This window comes from Sphaerodactylus townsendi, linkage group LG01, assembly GCF_021028975.2.
Source record: "Sphaerodactylus townsendi isolate TG3544 linkage group LG01, MPM_Stown_v2.3, whole genome shotgun sequence".
NCBI lineage: Eukaryota > Metazoa > Chordata > Lepidosauria > Squamata > Sphaerodactylidae > Sphaerodactylus > Sphaerodactylus townsendi.
Window position 1 is genome coordinate 10821767 of NC_059425.1, and position 15800 is coordinate 10837566.

Below are 15800 nucleotides of genomic sequence, written 5' to 3' on the forward strand. Positions count from 1 at the left end.
TATGTAACCCCCATGCTCAGAATGGGTTGACCCAGAAAGGGGTGGAGACTCAAAGCAGCAGAAGGCTGCAGAGCTCATGTAGTTTGGAGGAGACAAGGCTACCAGACTCGGACCTTGATTTCTATAAGCCCTTAACACCTTGTTAAGGATTTTTTATGTTGTAATGGGTGAGAGTTCTCCTGGAAACCTTCATCATGTTGAATCCTGTTCACCAAGCCCTTAGAGTCTTCAGGAGCCAACCCACTTGCAGGAAGAATTGGACTTGGCAATATCAGAAGACTGTAACTAGAAGGACTTGAAATGAAACCTGAACAGGACCTTGAAGTGTGATGTTAAATGTTGATGTTATATGTTAAGAAAGTAAACCATTTTGTTTGTTTTTTTTAATTTGTTGTTGCAAACTCATTCTAAGTTCTGCCCCACAGAACCCACAGATAGAGGTTACACGTACATGAGTAAATTCAAAAGATTTCCAGGATATGAGCTTTCCAGATTCAAAGCTCTCTTTATCGAACACAACTGATGAAAACGTTTACCCTGGAAATCATGTCAGTTTTTACGGTACCTCCGCGCTCAGATCTTGCTCTCCCACTGAAGACCCATCTGAAAATGTCAGACGAGAGGGCACCCAGGAACTCAGGACCACGCAGAGAAAGAAACAGTCCTAAGCCAATCTATCATCACGACAGGCTCAACCTACACAAAACCTCATTCTGCTGTTTTAAAGCAGACCAAATAAAAAAATCATTTGTTCAGACTAAGTGCAACCCGAGCGAAAATGATGCCTTCATCAAGGTGAGCAAAACGTGCCCCTCTTCAGTAGGAGGAAAGTCACAAGAGTCAAGTACTTGTTACTTGGAGAGTTTCACCCCAGATCAATTAGAGAGCTGGGGAGAAAGCTGTTTGGTTTGCGCACGTTACAGGAAGGAAGGGAAGACCGAACACCTGGGGATCAGTCTCCCCCAAGAAGCCAGTGAGACATCTTCCGGAAACAGCATTTTGCTCACAAATAAGTTAAACAGCTATGATCATCTGGAGAGGAGGAGGAGGAGGTGGAAGAGGAGGAGGATGAAGAAGAGGAAGGAGGATGAAGAAGAGGAAGAGGAGTTTGGATTTATATCCCCCCTTTCTCTTCTGTAAGGAGACTCAAAGGGGCTTACAAACTCCTTTCCCTCCCCCCCCCCAACAAACTCCCTGTCAGGCGGGTGGGGCTGAGACAGTTCTGAAGAACTGTGACTAGCCCAGCCATTCTCAACCAGGGTTTCCTGGCACCCTGGGGTGCGGTGAGCATGTCCCGGGGTACCGCGGCAACACTACTGTCCCTGCCCCCCTCATTTTTGTGGTGTCTCCCACCAGCGCCAGCAAGGACATGGAGCTGGCCCATGGGGCAGGGCCTGCCACAAGGTCAGCAGCCACCCCCCCCCAGTGCTACCCTTCACCCTGGGAGGGGAAGGTGGGGTGTGTGGCAAGCAGGGGCAATGGGAGGGGAAGGTGGAGGGTGGCGACAGGGGTACCGTGAGATATGAAGAGTGAGGTCAAGGGCACCCTGACCTTGAAAAGGTTGGGAAACACTGGACTAGCCCAAGGTCACCCAGCTGGTGTGTGTGGGAGTGCACAGGCTAATCTGATTTCCCCAGAAAAGACTCAAAGGTGTTTACAATCTCCTTTCCCTTCCCCCCCACCCCCACCCCACAACAAACACCCTGTGAGGTAGGTGGGGCTGAGAGAGCTCTGAAAAACTATGATTAGCCCACTGTCACCCAGCTGGCATGTGTTGGAGTGCACAAGCTAATCTGGTTCCCCAGATAAGCCTCCACAGCTCAAGTAGCAGAGCGGGGAATCAAACCCGGTTCTCCAGATTAGAGTGCACCTGCTCTTAACCACTGCTGCTCCCCCTGAACAACTTAACTGAACTTTAGTGTCTGCTGTTTCTGATTCCCATTAGCCACCTCAGGATCCGTAACCACCCTGGCACCCACCAACATCTTGCCTGGTGCCTGCAAAAGTGCTTTTAGGGTGGGGCTAAAAGGGATTTTTTAGACAGCAGGGCTTCTGATTGGCTGAGCAGATTAAAAGGCATCCTTACATATAAACCCCACCCCTGACATGTTGCCATTGGCTCCACTTCCTGGGGCAGCTATTTTGTGATAGGCTCCCCCTGCCCTGTGTCAGAATTGTAAAGGTGCCCGCAGGCTCACAAACACGGAGGACCCCTTGTGTAAGTCAGAGCCAACAGGTGAAAAGCAACTACCTCAATTATTTGGTTGTGGGTGTGAGTGAACTGTGGCCCCTTCCGCACGTGCAGAATAATGCACTTTCAATCCACCTTCACAATTGTTTGCAAGTGGATTTTGCTATTCCGCACAGTGGCAAAATGGATTGAAAGTGCAGAGGCCTGGGACCCTCGCACCTTAGAGACCGCATTGCCCCATATGCCCCTACTCGGCCTCTGCGCTCGGCAGAGGCCAATTTGCTGGTGATCCCTGGCCCCTCAATGATGCGGCTGGCCTCCACACGGGCCAGGACCTTTACGGCCCTGGCCCCGGCCTGGTGGAACACTCTTCCTCCAGCTGTCCGGGCCCTGCAGGACCTTGGTGAATTCTGCAGGGCCTGCAAGACTGAGTTGTTCCACCGGGCCTTTGGAGGGCCCAGTTGCTGAGGTGCGCCCCCCTCCTTTGCTTTGTTCCTTTGCTCCCTATATTTTTTTACAATTCCATTCTTGGATATATATTTGTTATCCTTTTAGGGAGGAGTCCGGCCATTCCCTCCTACTGGGAAGGTTTTAATGAATTGGGTCATGGGACACCGCTATTATTGTTTTGACCGCTGTTTCAATGGGTTTTAATAGTTTTTTTATGGATTTTAGTAATTTTTTTATTGTGACCCTTGTTACACACTGTATACATACTGATATTGTTGTGCACCGCCCAGAGCCCCTCGGGGATGGGGCGGTCTATAAATTTAAATAATAAATAAATAAAATTATTCTGCATGACAAAGGGCTGCCCTTTGTCTGGAGTTAGGTCAAAACTCCTTGGAATCAGCCGCTTGGCTGAGGACTTTTAGATTCTGGCTGCGAATTCATTTTCTCTCGGACTGTAATTCCCTGGTCCACCATCTGCTCTCTGACACCCATTCCAACCCCTGGTTTTCCATAATTGAAGAAAAAATTGCCTCTATCGGACTGTCAGTGGATTCACTTTGCCCCTTGTCCTATTCAGAAGCTTATAGGAAATTAAAAGGTCAACTATTGGATAGAGAGTTCTCTACCCTAATCACCGCAGCCAAGAAAACGTGCTCCCCCCTGTATTTTTCTCTCCCATTTGAACGGGGCCACTTGGCACACTACCTGTATTGCTTAATAAACCCTGTTCAAAGGAGAGCCATAATGGTCGCCAAGTTTAATGTTATGCCTTCTGCCTTGTTACATGGCAGATTTAATAAGCAAGAAAAGGCTAAAAGATTGTGCCCATGTAACGATGGCTCAGTTGAATCTCTGGCCCACCAATTACTTCACTGTCTCAGATTCAAGGAAATCAGATCCAAGTATGTGCATCTCACTCCTTTACATTTACCCAATCTCCCCGATTTATTTAGATTACACTACTTGTTGGACAACCCTGATCCTTCTCTCTGTATGACAGTGGCAGACTTTCTCCTGGAAATTACTAAATGCCAGTAGATTTCCTTCGTCCTAACATGTATATCCTGTATTGTATATGCTTTTTTAATCTGTTTTTATTATTGTTGTACTGCTGTCTTTGCCAATAAAGGCTTGCTTCTACCTGGATTATTCTGCATGTGCGGGAGGGGTTTATGAAATTCATCTTGCAAGGGCAGACAGCTTGTGTGTGGGGAGACCCTCACTGAACACAACATAGCACTGCCACAGCCCCCCCAAACCACACAGCCAGCCCCTCCAGCAGTTATAGGGCACAGACGGCTTGCATGTGGCTCCCAGCCAGCGAACACCTCCTGCTCAAAAGTGTAGAAAAATCTTTCCATAACGGGAGAAATAAAATATACGAGTACAAACCATTTGCAAGCGTTAAGTGAACTCCCTTCTTCGCGACTACAAGGGCCGTTCCTCATCCGGGAACAGGGCACACCTCGGGGAATACCTACAAGTTCAAGAGAAAGGGCTTGCCCATAGTATAAAAAGGGAGTGAAAACCACAACAAATCCGCCCCTGACCTTCCCCAGCAGCGACTCCCCCACAAGGCGAGACCAGCGAGTAGCGGGAGGAAGAGGGGCCGGAGAAGACACGCTCGTTCCCGCTTTCCTCAGTTCTAAGTGTTCCTGCATGGCAGGGGGTTGGACTTGATGGCTCTTGGGGTCTCTTCCAGCTCTACGATTCTAAGTGTGTTCGGGTAAGATGCAGGGGTCTCTGGATCACAAAATGCAAGGGGGGTGGGTGGGTTAGGTAGACTGCGCTGACAGCAACTCAGCCCTGAGTGTGGAGAAAGCTCAGACTGCCCCAGAAGACGACCACTATTTGGGAAAGCAAAGTAACCACCCCAGAGCTAGACTGGCCTGGTCCTCCATTGTATGATCGGGCGAGGAGGAGGTTTGATTACTGAGTATACCATAGATTAGCAGCTTTGTAGACCTAGACCATAGGTGTCAAACTCGCGTCCCCTCCAGATGTTATGGACTGCAGTTCCCATCATCCCCTGCCAGCATGATGCTGGCAGGGGATGATGGGAATTGTAGTCCATAACATCTGGAGGGATGCGAGTTTGACACCTGTGTGATCATGACATTTTAAAAGGAAAAACGTGTTGAAAATTTACACTTGAGGAGGCAGGAGTGTTGGGAGAAGCCCCAATTTCCCTTGACGACCAAGATCTGCCATCTATGCAGGGCTGGAAATGAATACTGCAGATTCCTGTTTACGACAAACAGCACTTAAGCCCTGGCATCTAATTTTTAGGCTCTTGGGAATCAAACGCTCTATGGTAGGGGGAGGATATGACCACACAAGGAATTATATTGCAATTCCTAAAGCCCACACTAAATAGAGACACAGGGGACCAAGGCCTGGATGAGGAAGGGTTTAATTTAATTCACACAAAGCAAGATACAAAATTCTAGGAAGTGGAATTCTCTGAATTGGAAACACCGCAGGCACTATTGCCGTCATTCGCATTTTCCAGAGTCCAAATCCAACTCTGGCAAACACAAAGAAGGATTTTTTTAATTGAATTTTTATTTTGCTTGCTTAATATATAGCCCCTCCCAATGTAGGCTCAGGATGGTTTCCAATATTTATAAATGTATAAAACAATATAACAATTCAGATATAAATTAAGTCTGCGACAATTAAAAAACAGTACAATATAAACTTAATCTAGCCGTATCGTCTCAGGGGGTATTTGAAATGGCACACACGATGGCACTTAACTCCTTGGCCTCAACCGAGGGGGATGTAGGGAAGGAAAGGGAGCAAAGGGAAGGGAAGGGGAGAGAAAAAGGAGGAGTGGAAGGATGGAGGGGGGGAAGGGAGGGGAAGGGAAAGTCTGATGTAACAACCAAAGCTGTCCACATAATCTTCATAAAAGAGTTGGATTTATAAGAAGAAGAAGGAGAAGAGTTTGGATTTATATCCCCCCTTTCTCTCCTGTAAGCAGACTCAAAGGGGCTGACAATCTCCTTGCCCTTCCCCCCTCACAACAAACACTCTGTGAGGTAGGTGGGGCTGAGAGAGCTCCAAGAAGCTGTGACTAGCCCAAGGTCACCCAGCTGGCGTGTGTGGGAGTGCACAGGCTAATCTGAATTCCCCAGAGAAGCCTCCACAGCTCAGGCAGCAGAGCGGGGAATCAAACCCGGTTCCTCCAGATTAGATACACGAGCTCTTAACCTCCTACACCACTGCTGCTCCTTTCCCCTCAACAAACACCCTACTAGAGACGGGATCCCTTTTAAATGATCAAGCATCTTGGCATTTCAGGGAAACTGAGATGCAAAATATTCAGGTTGGATCCTCCAAAAATGGCTGCACTAACCCTGGCCCCTCCTCCCAGGCACCAACCCCTCCATTAAGAAAAAACTCCTCCCAGTGAGGGCTGCTGCCCAGCAGAAGGGATCTCTGGAGTCCAACCCGACATTTGCAACGCCTCAAAGACCAGAATGGCTCAGTGAGAGAAAAGCGAAGACGTTCCTGTGGCGAGGCAATTTCCAGAGGAACTCTAGCCCACTGACAAGATACTTCCGCCGCAGGGAGCCAGCCGAGGGCAACTCTTTAGGATGAGGCGGAAGAATTAAGGACAAGCAGCAAAAGAAAACGAGCTGCAGGACACAACCGGCTGACTCGTCCAGTCTCCACCTCTGAAGGTCTCTTAAGAACATAAGAACGAGCCTGCTGGATCAGACCAGAGTCCATCTAGTCCAGCACTCTGCTACTCTCAGAACTGCCTAAGAGTGAAATCCGAAGAAGGGGGGGGGGGCAGATGGAGCCTTGGAAGCAGCACAGGGGTGTGCCAACATGGGTGCCCACTCCTCCGGCAGAAGGAGCAAATACGCCAGTGGAGGGCCAATATGTTGGTAGAAAGGCACCCAAACCCAGAAGTTGCCACCCCTCCACCACTGGTGGGGGCAGTCCGAGTGTCTCTTTGTGCATAAAATTCCCAGCAATAGGCTTTCCCGGGAGAGGAGGGTTTTTTCTCCTTCTCCCTTGGTGCCTATGGCCCCTTCCGCACGTGCAGAATAATGCATTCAATCCACTTTCAATCCACTTTGAAGCTGGATTTTACTGTGCGGGACAGCAAAATCCACTTGCAAACAATGATGGAAGTGGATTGAATGTGCATTATTCTGCACGTGCGGAAGGGGCCTATGTTGCCGGTTGCCCCTCAGGAGGCTGTGCCACCCCCAGCCGCCGTTCTACACCCCCCCCCCTGGTCGTTTGGATTGGCCTGCCTGCCTTGAATACCAAAATTAAAGAGGGAGAAGGTGAGTTTCTGAAGCACATCGCTCTGTACATGACACTGATAAATGCAGGACTCCTCATCATACCCCCATCTTATGCCACCTCTCTGTGTCCACCCCACAGACTGTAGGGCCAATGGAGGCAAACTAGCGCTACAGTAGCCCAAATCTGTATCTTCCTCTCATCCACTCAGGTTCCTCCTGCTTTTGGCAGGCCCGTTTCAATGTCCGGGCTCTGCGGGACCTTGGTGAGTTCCGCAGGGCCTGTAAGACCGAGCTGTTCCTCCGGGCCTTTGGTGAGGCTGGCCGCGGATCTACCGCCCCCCCACTGAGGCTGCCAGTTTTCCATCTTGGCAGGGCCTTGATTCCATCTTGGGCCCTGCCTCTCCCCTCCCAGCCCTTTTGATCGGGCGCCTGTCTTTGATTTTGCTTGCTCTTAACTTTGTTATTTAAAGTTTAAGAAATTGCTGCTGTGGAAATTTGTTTTAATGTGGTTAGTTTTAGTTATGTATTTTATGTGCTGTTATGGGAACAGCTGTATTGTGAGCCGCCTCGAGCCCTTTGGGGATGAGGCAGCCTATAAATCTAATAAATAATAATAATAATAATGAACAAGCACTTAGCCGGGAGCACAGGGAAACACCACTTAGAAGAAGAAGAGTTCAGATTTATATCCCCCTTTTCTCTTTGTAAGGAGACTCAAGGTGGCTGACAAGCTCCTTTCCCTTCCTCTCCCCACAACAGACACCTTGTGAGGTAGGTGGGGCTGAGAGAGTTTGGAGCGGTCTGTGATTAGCCCAAGGTCACCTAGCAGGAATGTAGGGGTGCGGAAACACATCTGGTTCACCAGATAAGCCTCTGCCGCTCAGGTGGAGTGGGGAATCAAACACGGTTCTGCAGGTTAGAATCCACCTGCTCTTAACCACTGCAGCAACCTCCATTTGGTAGGCCAATCCTGTCTCTCTTTCCACAGTGCTGGGATGTAACAGAATGCTGCCATTCCTGCTCCCTTGATGTTTCTGGCAGCTCGAGTTTAAAGGGCCGACTGACAAAAGAAACTGAGAACAGAAACGGCACTAAAAAGCCAGCCGCTCTTCTTCCGTTTGGAGGAAAAGGCCTTTTCTCTTGAACTTCCGGGCATTTGAATACAGAGCCCAGACTCGAAGGAGAAAACGGACTCCAGTGACATCACCACATCTGCCACCTGAACACATCTGCAGCCTTTGAAGAAAACAGGTGAAATTTAACCCAGGGTTCAGCTCACCTTCAACTCCCTCTTTCGGTTCCGGTCGCTGTTGGACTTGGAGTGCCGGGAGCTCCGGCCTTCCTCGACGGCTTCAAAGAGCTTGTCCACAAACCGCAAGGTGGAGTCATCCAAGAAGGGCTTGAGGTGATCTGTCGGGAAGGGGGGGGGGGGCGGAGGGGGTAGGCATGTGGAAGAGAAAGAGTGACTAGAGAATTAGAGATCACAGAAAAACAGCTGCTATTACCAGAAGGGAAACAGTAGTTCTACCTACAGGACAATCTCATAGTCGGTGATCGTGGCCCTTTTTCTTGCTGGTGAAAAACATACATTTACCGAGCTGTAACAGAGTCCTTAAAAAATGTGAATCTTTTCCCCGCCTCCAAAGCCTTTTTCGCCTATCAGCAAGTTGGGACCAGAGTAGGAAATCAGGGCTGCCCTGAAAATGCCAATTGGCCATGCTGGCAGGGACTGATGGGATTTGTAGTCCATGCACATCTGGAGAGCCGCAGGCTGCAGACCCCTGGCCTAGAGAATTCCTGACAAGTGTTTGTCCAGCAACAGTTTGAGGACGGCCAGAGAGAACGAAAGAGTGCTCACCACTTCCAATTTCAGCTCTAACCAACTCTGACTGTAACATTCCCCCCTTCTTTTACTAGGAGGGCAACCAAAATGGTCAAAGGTCTGGAATCCATGCCCTACAAGGAGAGACTCAGGAAGCGGGGGATGTTTAGTTTGGTGAAGAGAAGCTTAAGGGGGGACATGATAGCCATGTTTAGATATTTGAAGGGATGTCATGTTGGTGAGGGAGCAAGCTTGTTTTCTGCTGCTCCAGAGACTAGGACCAGGAGTCATGGGTTTGAGGTGAAGGAAAAGAGATTCCACCTAAACATCAACGTCCTGACAGTAAGGGCTGTTCAACAGTGGAATTCACGACCTCGGAGTGTGGTGGAGTCTCCTTCTTGGGAGGTTTTTAAAGAGAGGCTGGATGGCCACCTGTCAGGAGTGCTTGGATCGTGCGTTCCTGCACTGCAGGGGGTTGGACTGGATGGCCCTTGGGGTCTCTTCCAACTCTATGATTCTATCCGGTACTTTTCCGCCCAAATTTAAACCCATTACAGTGAATAAAACCATCTCCAGTTTGCGGTGCTGTGTGGTTTCCGAGCTGTATGGCTGTGTTCCAGCAGCATTCTCTCCTGACGTTTCGCCTGCATCTGTGGCTGGCATCTTCAGAGGATCTTCAGAAGATGCCAGCCACAAATGCAGGCGAAACGTCAGGAGAAAACGCTACTGAAACACGGCCACACAACCCAGAAACCACACAGCACCCCAGCGATTCTGGCTGCGAAAGCCTTCGACAATACAACTCCAGTTTGTTTTTACATTGCTGAGTCCAAAAAATCAAGCTTGAGAGTTTCTTCATTCAAAGCACCACTTCGGGCTCTACAGTATATATCCGTGGTGGCGGACCTTTGGCACTCCAGATGTTATGGACTACAATTCCCATCAGCCCCTGCCAGCATGGCCAATTGGCATTTTCAGGGCAGCCCTGAAAATGATTTCCTACTCTGATCCAACCTGGCCATGCTGGCAGGGGCTTATGGGAATTGTAGTCCATAACATCTGGAGTGCCAAAGGTTCGCCACCGCTGGTATATATCTTCCTTATGATGGTTAAACTATAAAAAGGAGGGACGAGTGATGAAAACTTACCGGCCGCCTTCTTTTTATCCATCCCCTTCCCAACACAGTTCAACGCAGCAGTGACGACCGTGGGTTCTGAGAAGCCCAGGACGCGCTTCACCGTCTTCTCCACCCATGGCTTCAGCTCATCCAGCTCCCGCTTGGAAAGGGCCATTCTCAAATAACTCTGAAAAGAAAGCATTTGTCATAAAAATACCACACCTCAGAGACTGCGGAGATTACAAGCCCTATGAAGTGTAAGGTAAGAACATAAGAACTAGCCTGCTGGATCAGACCAGAGTCCATCTAGTCCAGCACTCTGCTACTCACAGTGGCCCACCAGGTGCCTTGGGGAGCTCACGTGCAGGATGTGAAAGCAATGGCCTTCTGCGGCTGCTGCTCCCAAGCACCTGGTCTGCTAAGGCATTTAAGAACATAAGAACTAGCCTGCTGGATCAGACCAGAGTCCATCTAGTCCAGAACTCTGCGACTTGCAGTGGCCCACCAGGTGCCTTTGGGAGCTCAAGTGCAGGAGGTGAAAGCAATGGTCTGCTGCTGCTGCTCCCGAGCACCTGGTCTGCTAAGGCATTTGAAATCTCAGATCAAAGAGGATCAAGATTGGTAGCCATAAATCGACTTCCCCTCCATAAATCTGTCCAAGCCCCTTTTAAAGCTATCCAGGTGAGTGGCCATCACCACCTCTTGTGGCAGCATATTCCAAACACCCATCACACGTTGCGTGAAGAAGTGTTTCCTTTTATTGGTCCTAATTCTTCCCCCGAGCATTTTCAATGAATACACCCTGGTTCTAGTATTGTGAGAACAGGAAGGTAACAGGAAGTAACAGGATCCAATGGATACAAAGTTGGAGTGTGGCTGGCATCTTCAGAGGATCTGATGGAAGTATTCACTGTAATGGGTTTAAATTACGGGTGGAAATGTACCGGATAGTAAAACAAGTGATGCATACATACCTGTGGAATGTCCAGGGTGGGAGAAAGAACCAACAGCATTGGTTAAAAGTGTTAAGGGTTCAATTTGTAAGTGTAATTTGCATGTGTTAAGTGGAATCCACCCATTTTAGCATGTGTGTGTAACACTGAAGTTGATAATCAAATTAGTGAGGGTATCTGCATAGCAGTTGCCTGGCATTTTAATTGCTTCCTGCAGAGAGACTGTGTCTGGGTGGTGTTTACTAACTATTGTCTTGATTCTAGTGTTTTTAAGTGCTGGTAGCCAAATTTTGTTCATTTTCACACTTGCAAATTGAACCCTTAACACTTTTAACCAATTCAAACTGTTCTTTCTCCCACCCTGGACACTTTACAGATATATATACTCCACTTGCTTTACTACCATCAGGTCCTCTGAAGATGCCAGCCACAGATGCAGGCGAAATGTCAGGAGAAAATGCTACTGGAACACAGCCATACAACTAGATAACCCACAGCACACTACATCTCTATACACATCAACAAAGCAGGCACGTGGCTTATAAATGCCCTAACTGTCGAAACACTACAAGCAATTCATTCTTCTCTCTCCTTGGGAGAACTCTCCACCGTCTACACCTGCTGCTAGCCAAACAATGAGACTGGCACCAGGATGACTTCTCTTGTTGCTGTGTTACTCCGCTGCAGGAAAGGATGTAGCTTAGAAAGGAGAGAGATAATGGCTGTAAGTTGGAACCCCTCCGGGTTCAGTCCCCAGGATCTCCAGACAAAGGATCCAGTAGCTCTCGATGAGGAAGATCTCTCTCTGCTACAGAGCCTGGAAAGCCACTGCCATCTAGGGTAGATAGGGATCTGATAGCTGGCAGGTGGGATCTGATAGCTGGCAGCTGCAACCATCTCCCCCACTAGCCAGAAGGGCAGAAAATGAGCCCACGCGGGCTCCTCTGTCAGTGGATCAAAGCAGCCTCTCTTCATGGGAAGTTTAGTTCAGTTCACTTTGTTAGATTTGATACCCCGCCTTTTCCTGGCGATAGCTGGGCTCGGGGCAACTTACGGACATGGCTTAAAATATGTCATAAAATTAATTATAACAATATTTAAGCCAATGTATTGTCAAAGGCTTTCACGGCCAGAATCACTAGGGTGTTGTGGGTTTTCCGGGTTGTATGACCGTGTTCCAGAAGCATTTTCTCCTCTCCTGGTGTTTTGTCTGCATCTGTGGCTGGCATCCTCAGATCTTCTGAAGATGCCAGCCACAGATGCAGGCAAAACGTCAGGAGAAAATGCTACCGGAACACGGCCATACAACCCGGAAAACCCGCAACACCCTAAAATTTAAGCCATCAAAACATTAAAATACAAGATAGCAACAAGGAGGAGAAGAAGAGTTTGGATTTACACCCCACCTTTCTCTCCTATAAAGAGATTCAAAGTGGCTTACAAACTCCTTTCCCTCCCTCTCCACACAACAGACCCCTTGTGAGGTTGGTGGGGCTGAGAGAGTTCTGAGAGAACTGTGACTAGCCCAAGGTCACCCAGCAGGGATGCAGAAGTGCAGAAACACATCCACCTGCTCTTAAGAAGAATTAATAATTAATAATAATTAATATCCATCTTGATATATTATAATTGCTGTTTTATTATAACTTATGGATGTTTATGATGTTTTATGTGATTTTATGATGTACACCGCCCAGAGCCCTTCGGGGATTGGGCGGTATATTAAGTCACCAAATAATAATAATAATAATAATAATAATAATAATAATAATAATAATAATAATAATAATAATAATAATAATAATAATGTATATCCCCCCTTTCTCTCCTGCAGGAGACTCAAAGGGGCTTACAATCTCCTTGCCCTTCCCCCTCACAACAAACACCCTGTGAGGTGGGTGGGGCTGAGAGAGCTCCGAAGAACTGTGACTAGCCCAAGGTCACCCAGCAGGAATGCAGAAGTGCAGAAACACATCCACCTGCTCTTAACCACGACCCCACGCTGTAGAAGCCCCGCAAAAGATGCCCTGTCGAAAGACACAGAATCCGTCCCTCCCTGCCTCGTAACATCACAACCTCCCAGCCGACTGGAGGAAACGACACTTTCGGATCAAACGTTGCTGACTTCCAAAACGTGCTGCCTCGGGTCTGTTTTGCTTCAGGGCCCCGATTCAAGCCAAGTTGGGGGGGGGTCATCCTGCCAGGCCCAGCGGGGGCCCAACCGCAGGCCGGGGCGGGCCTCTGAGCCCACCAAGGGGCAGGCAGAGCCTCCCCGTCCAGGGGCAGTCTACCCCAGGGCGGCAGCGGAGCAAGGGCGCCGGGCCCGCCCCCACGCCTTCCGGGGGGCTTGGCCGGAGACTGGAGGGCGGGCAGGGCGAGGCGAGGCGCTGCCCCTCGGCCCGGCTCCCCGCCTCCCGCCCGGCTCACCTCGGCCTCCTCGCCCGCCCGCCCAGCCACCGAAGGCCGCGCCGCAGAGTCCCCCTGACGGAGAAGGAACGTCGTCTGAGAGCGGGCCGGAAGCGGAAGAGCGCGGGAGGAAGTCGGAAGTGGAAACGGCTACCACGGAGACGGGGGGCCTAGAGCGGCAACCATAGAGCCCGCAAGGCAGGGGTGGCCGTTGCTTTTGGAGGCCGTTTCCCCTTCCTTGGTGTGTGTGGGCTTTTTGGGGGAGGGGAAGGGGGCGGGGTATTTCTTCCCCGCCTCAAAAAGAGACGCTTGTTGTCTTTCCTGTGGGGATAAGACTGGCCTGCCTCGCAGGGGTGTTGTAAAGAGCCAAGAGAAGAAGAGGAGAAGGATTATTATTTATACCCCACCTTCCTCTCCTGTAAGGAGACTCAAGGTGGTTTATTCTGTAAGGAGACTCAATCCTGTAAGGAGACTAAAGGTGGTTTTATTGGGGTCTGCAACCTGCGTCTCTCCAGAGGTTCATGGACTACAAATCTCATCAGCCCCTGCCAGCATGGCCAATTGGCCATGCTGGCAGGGGCTGATGGGAATTGTAGTCCATGAACCTCTGGAGAGCCGCAGGTTGCAGACCGCTCCTTTCCCTTCCTCTCCCCACAACAGACACCTTGGGAGGCAGGTGGGCCTGAGAGAGCTCAGAGAAGACTGTGACTGGCTCAAGATCACCCAGCAGGAATGTTGTGCAGAGACACATCCGGTTCACCAGATAAGCCTCTTCCGCTCAAGGTGGAGGAGTGGGGAATCAAACCCGGTTCTCCAGATTAGAATCTGGACCCAAGATGTGCCCTGGTAGATCAGACCGATATAGAGAAGCTGGAATGAGGACGGCAACTAAAATGGTCAAAAGTCTAGAATCCACACCCAATGAGGAGAGACTTAGGGAGCTGGGGATGTTTAGTCTGGAGAAGCGAAGGTTAAGGGATGGCATGGTAGCCATGTTTGGATATTTGAAGGGATGCCATGTTGGTGAGGGAGCAAGTTTATTTTCTGCTGCCTCAGTGACTAAGACCAGGAGTCATGGGTTCAAGGTGAAGGAGAAGAGATTCCACCTAAACTTCAGAAAAAACTTCCTGACCGTCAGGGCTGTTCAGCAGTGCAATTCACGACCTCGGAGTGTGGTGGAGTCTCCTTTGGAGGTTTTTAAACGGAGGCTGGATGGCCATCTGTCAGGAGTGCTTTGATTATGTGTTCCTGCATTGCAGGGGGTTGGACTTGATGGCCCTTGGGGTCTCTTCCGACTCTATAATTCTGTAGTTATAAAGAACCCTTTTTCTCTGATAATTTCTATTCCATCCTCAATACAGTGAAGTATACAGGTGAAGGAGAGGGAGGGAAATTCCCCTGAGCTTCTCTGCAGCAGGCTAAATATAAGACCAGTGAACTGAGAATTCCCTTATGTAACAACGGACTGGGAGAGTAACAAATGGAACACCAACTTTTAAAAAGAAATCCAGAGGGGATCTGGGAAATTACAGGCCAGTCAGCCTAATAAGTGTGTAAGCACTGAGCTGGGGAAGCAGGGGAAAGTGTGTCGAAGCAGAGCTGCTTGGAAGCTGAGCAGGGAGAACTTCATAAAGGAGGGCTGGACATGTCAGCATCAGCCCTGCAGCAAGCCCCCTCCCATCCTCAGCGGGAGCAACTGTCACAGCCCCATCATACCCCGTTGACAATGACGTTGCTTGAAAGCAAAAGCCAGGGTTCCTTCAAGCCCAGGAGGAGCGCTTCTGTGCCCAACTCAGCCAGGTAGAAGACTGGCAGTCCCAAGCTCAGGTGGCAGGTGGAAGTAGTCACTTTTGACAGTGCTCTCCTGGGGGGGGGGGGGGGGGGGTTTGTATCAAGAAACCAGTTTCCGAAATAGAATTACTCCCCTGTCTTCCAGCTTAAAAAGCATGGAGACCCTCAATTTAGAACAGTGGTGGCGAACCTATGGCACAAGTGCCAGAGGTGGCACTCAGAGCCCTCTCTGTGGGCACGCACGCCCAGATTTCATCATGGGGGGGTGGAAAATCACCCCCACACACATATATCTAGGCTGGCCTGGACACGATCCTTTACCTGGGAGTAAGCTCGGTTGCTGGCAATGGGGCTTGCTTCTGAGTAAACCCTCCTAGGGTCGTGATTCACCCATTCGAAGCATTGCACGGTTGCTTCACCAAGCTTATTCCAGAGTAACGCACACCTCAGAGTCAACCATTTTTTTCTAAACTAAAACCTCAGTATTCAGGTTAAATGGCTGTGTTGGCACTTTGCGATAAAGAAGTGGGTTTTGGGTTGCAATTTGGGCACTTGGTCTCGAAAAGGTTCGCTATCACAGATTTAGAATGAGGGTTGGTTTTTATACCCTACTTTTCTATACATTTGAGAGTCAAATCAGCTGACAAACTCCTTCCCTTCCTCTCCCTACAACAGGCACCTTGTAAGCCAGGTGGGGCTAAGAGAGTCCAGAGAGAACTGTGACTACTCCAAGGTCACCCAGCAGGGTTCACGTGAAGGAGCAGAGAAACAAACCCAGTTCTGAAGAGTCTGCCGCTT

General features: G+C 49.4%; 1 protein-coding gene across 2 annotated transcripts in view; it reads right to left on the minus strand.

Moving 5' to 3' along the window:
• Positions 1–13329, minus strand: part of PRPF3 (pre-mRNA processing factor 3) — a 34358-nt gene extending 21029 nt beyond the window's left edge. For both annotated transcript variants that reach the window (XM_048510878.1, XM_048510869.1), the window contains exons 1-3: positions 13233–13329; positions 9883–10039; positions 8192–8322 (exon numbers count right to left, since the gene is read on the minus strand). In XM_048510878.1, coding sequence (XP_048366835.1) covers positions 8192–8322; positions 9883–10027 — 276 coding nt within the window. In that variant the 5' untranslated portion in view covers positions 10028–10039; positions 13233–13329. The remainder of the gene's footprint in view (positions 1–8191; positions 8323–9882; positions 10040–13232) is intronic.
• Between the last annotated feature and the right edge of the window lie 2471 nt (positions 13330–15800).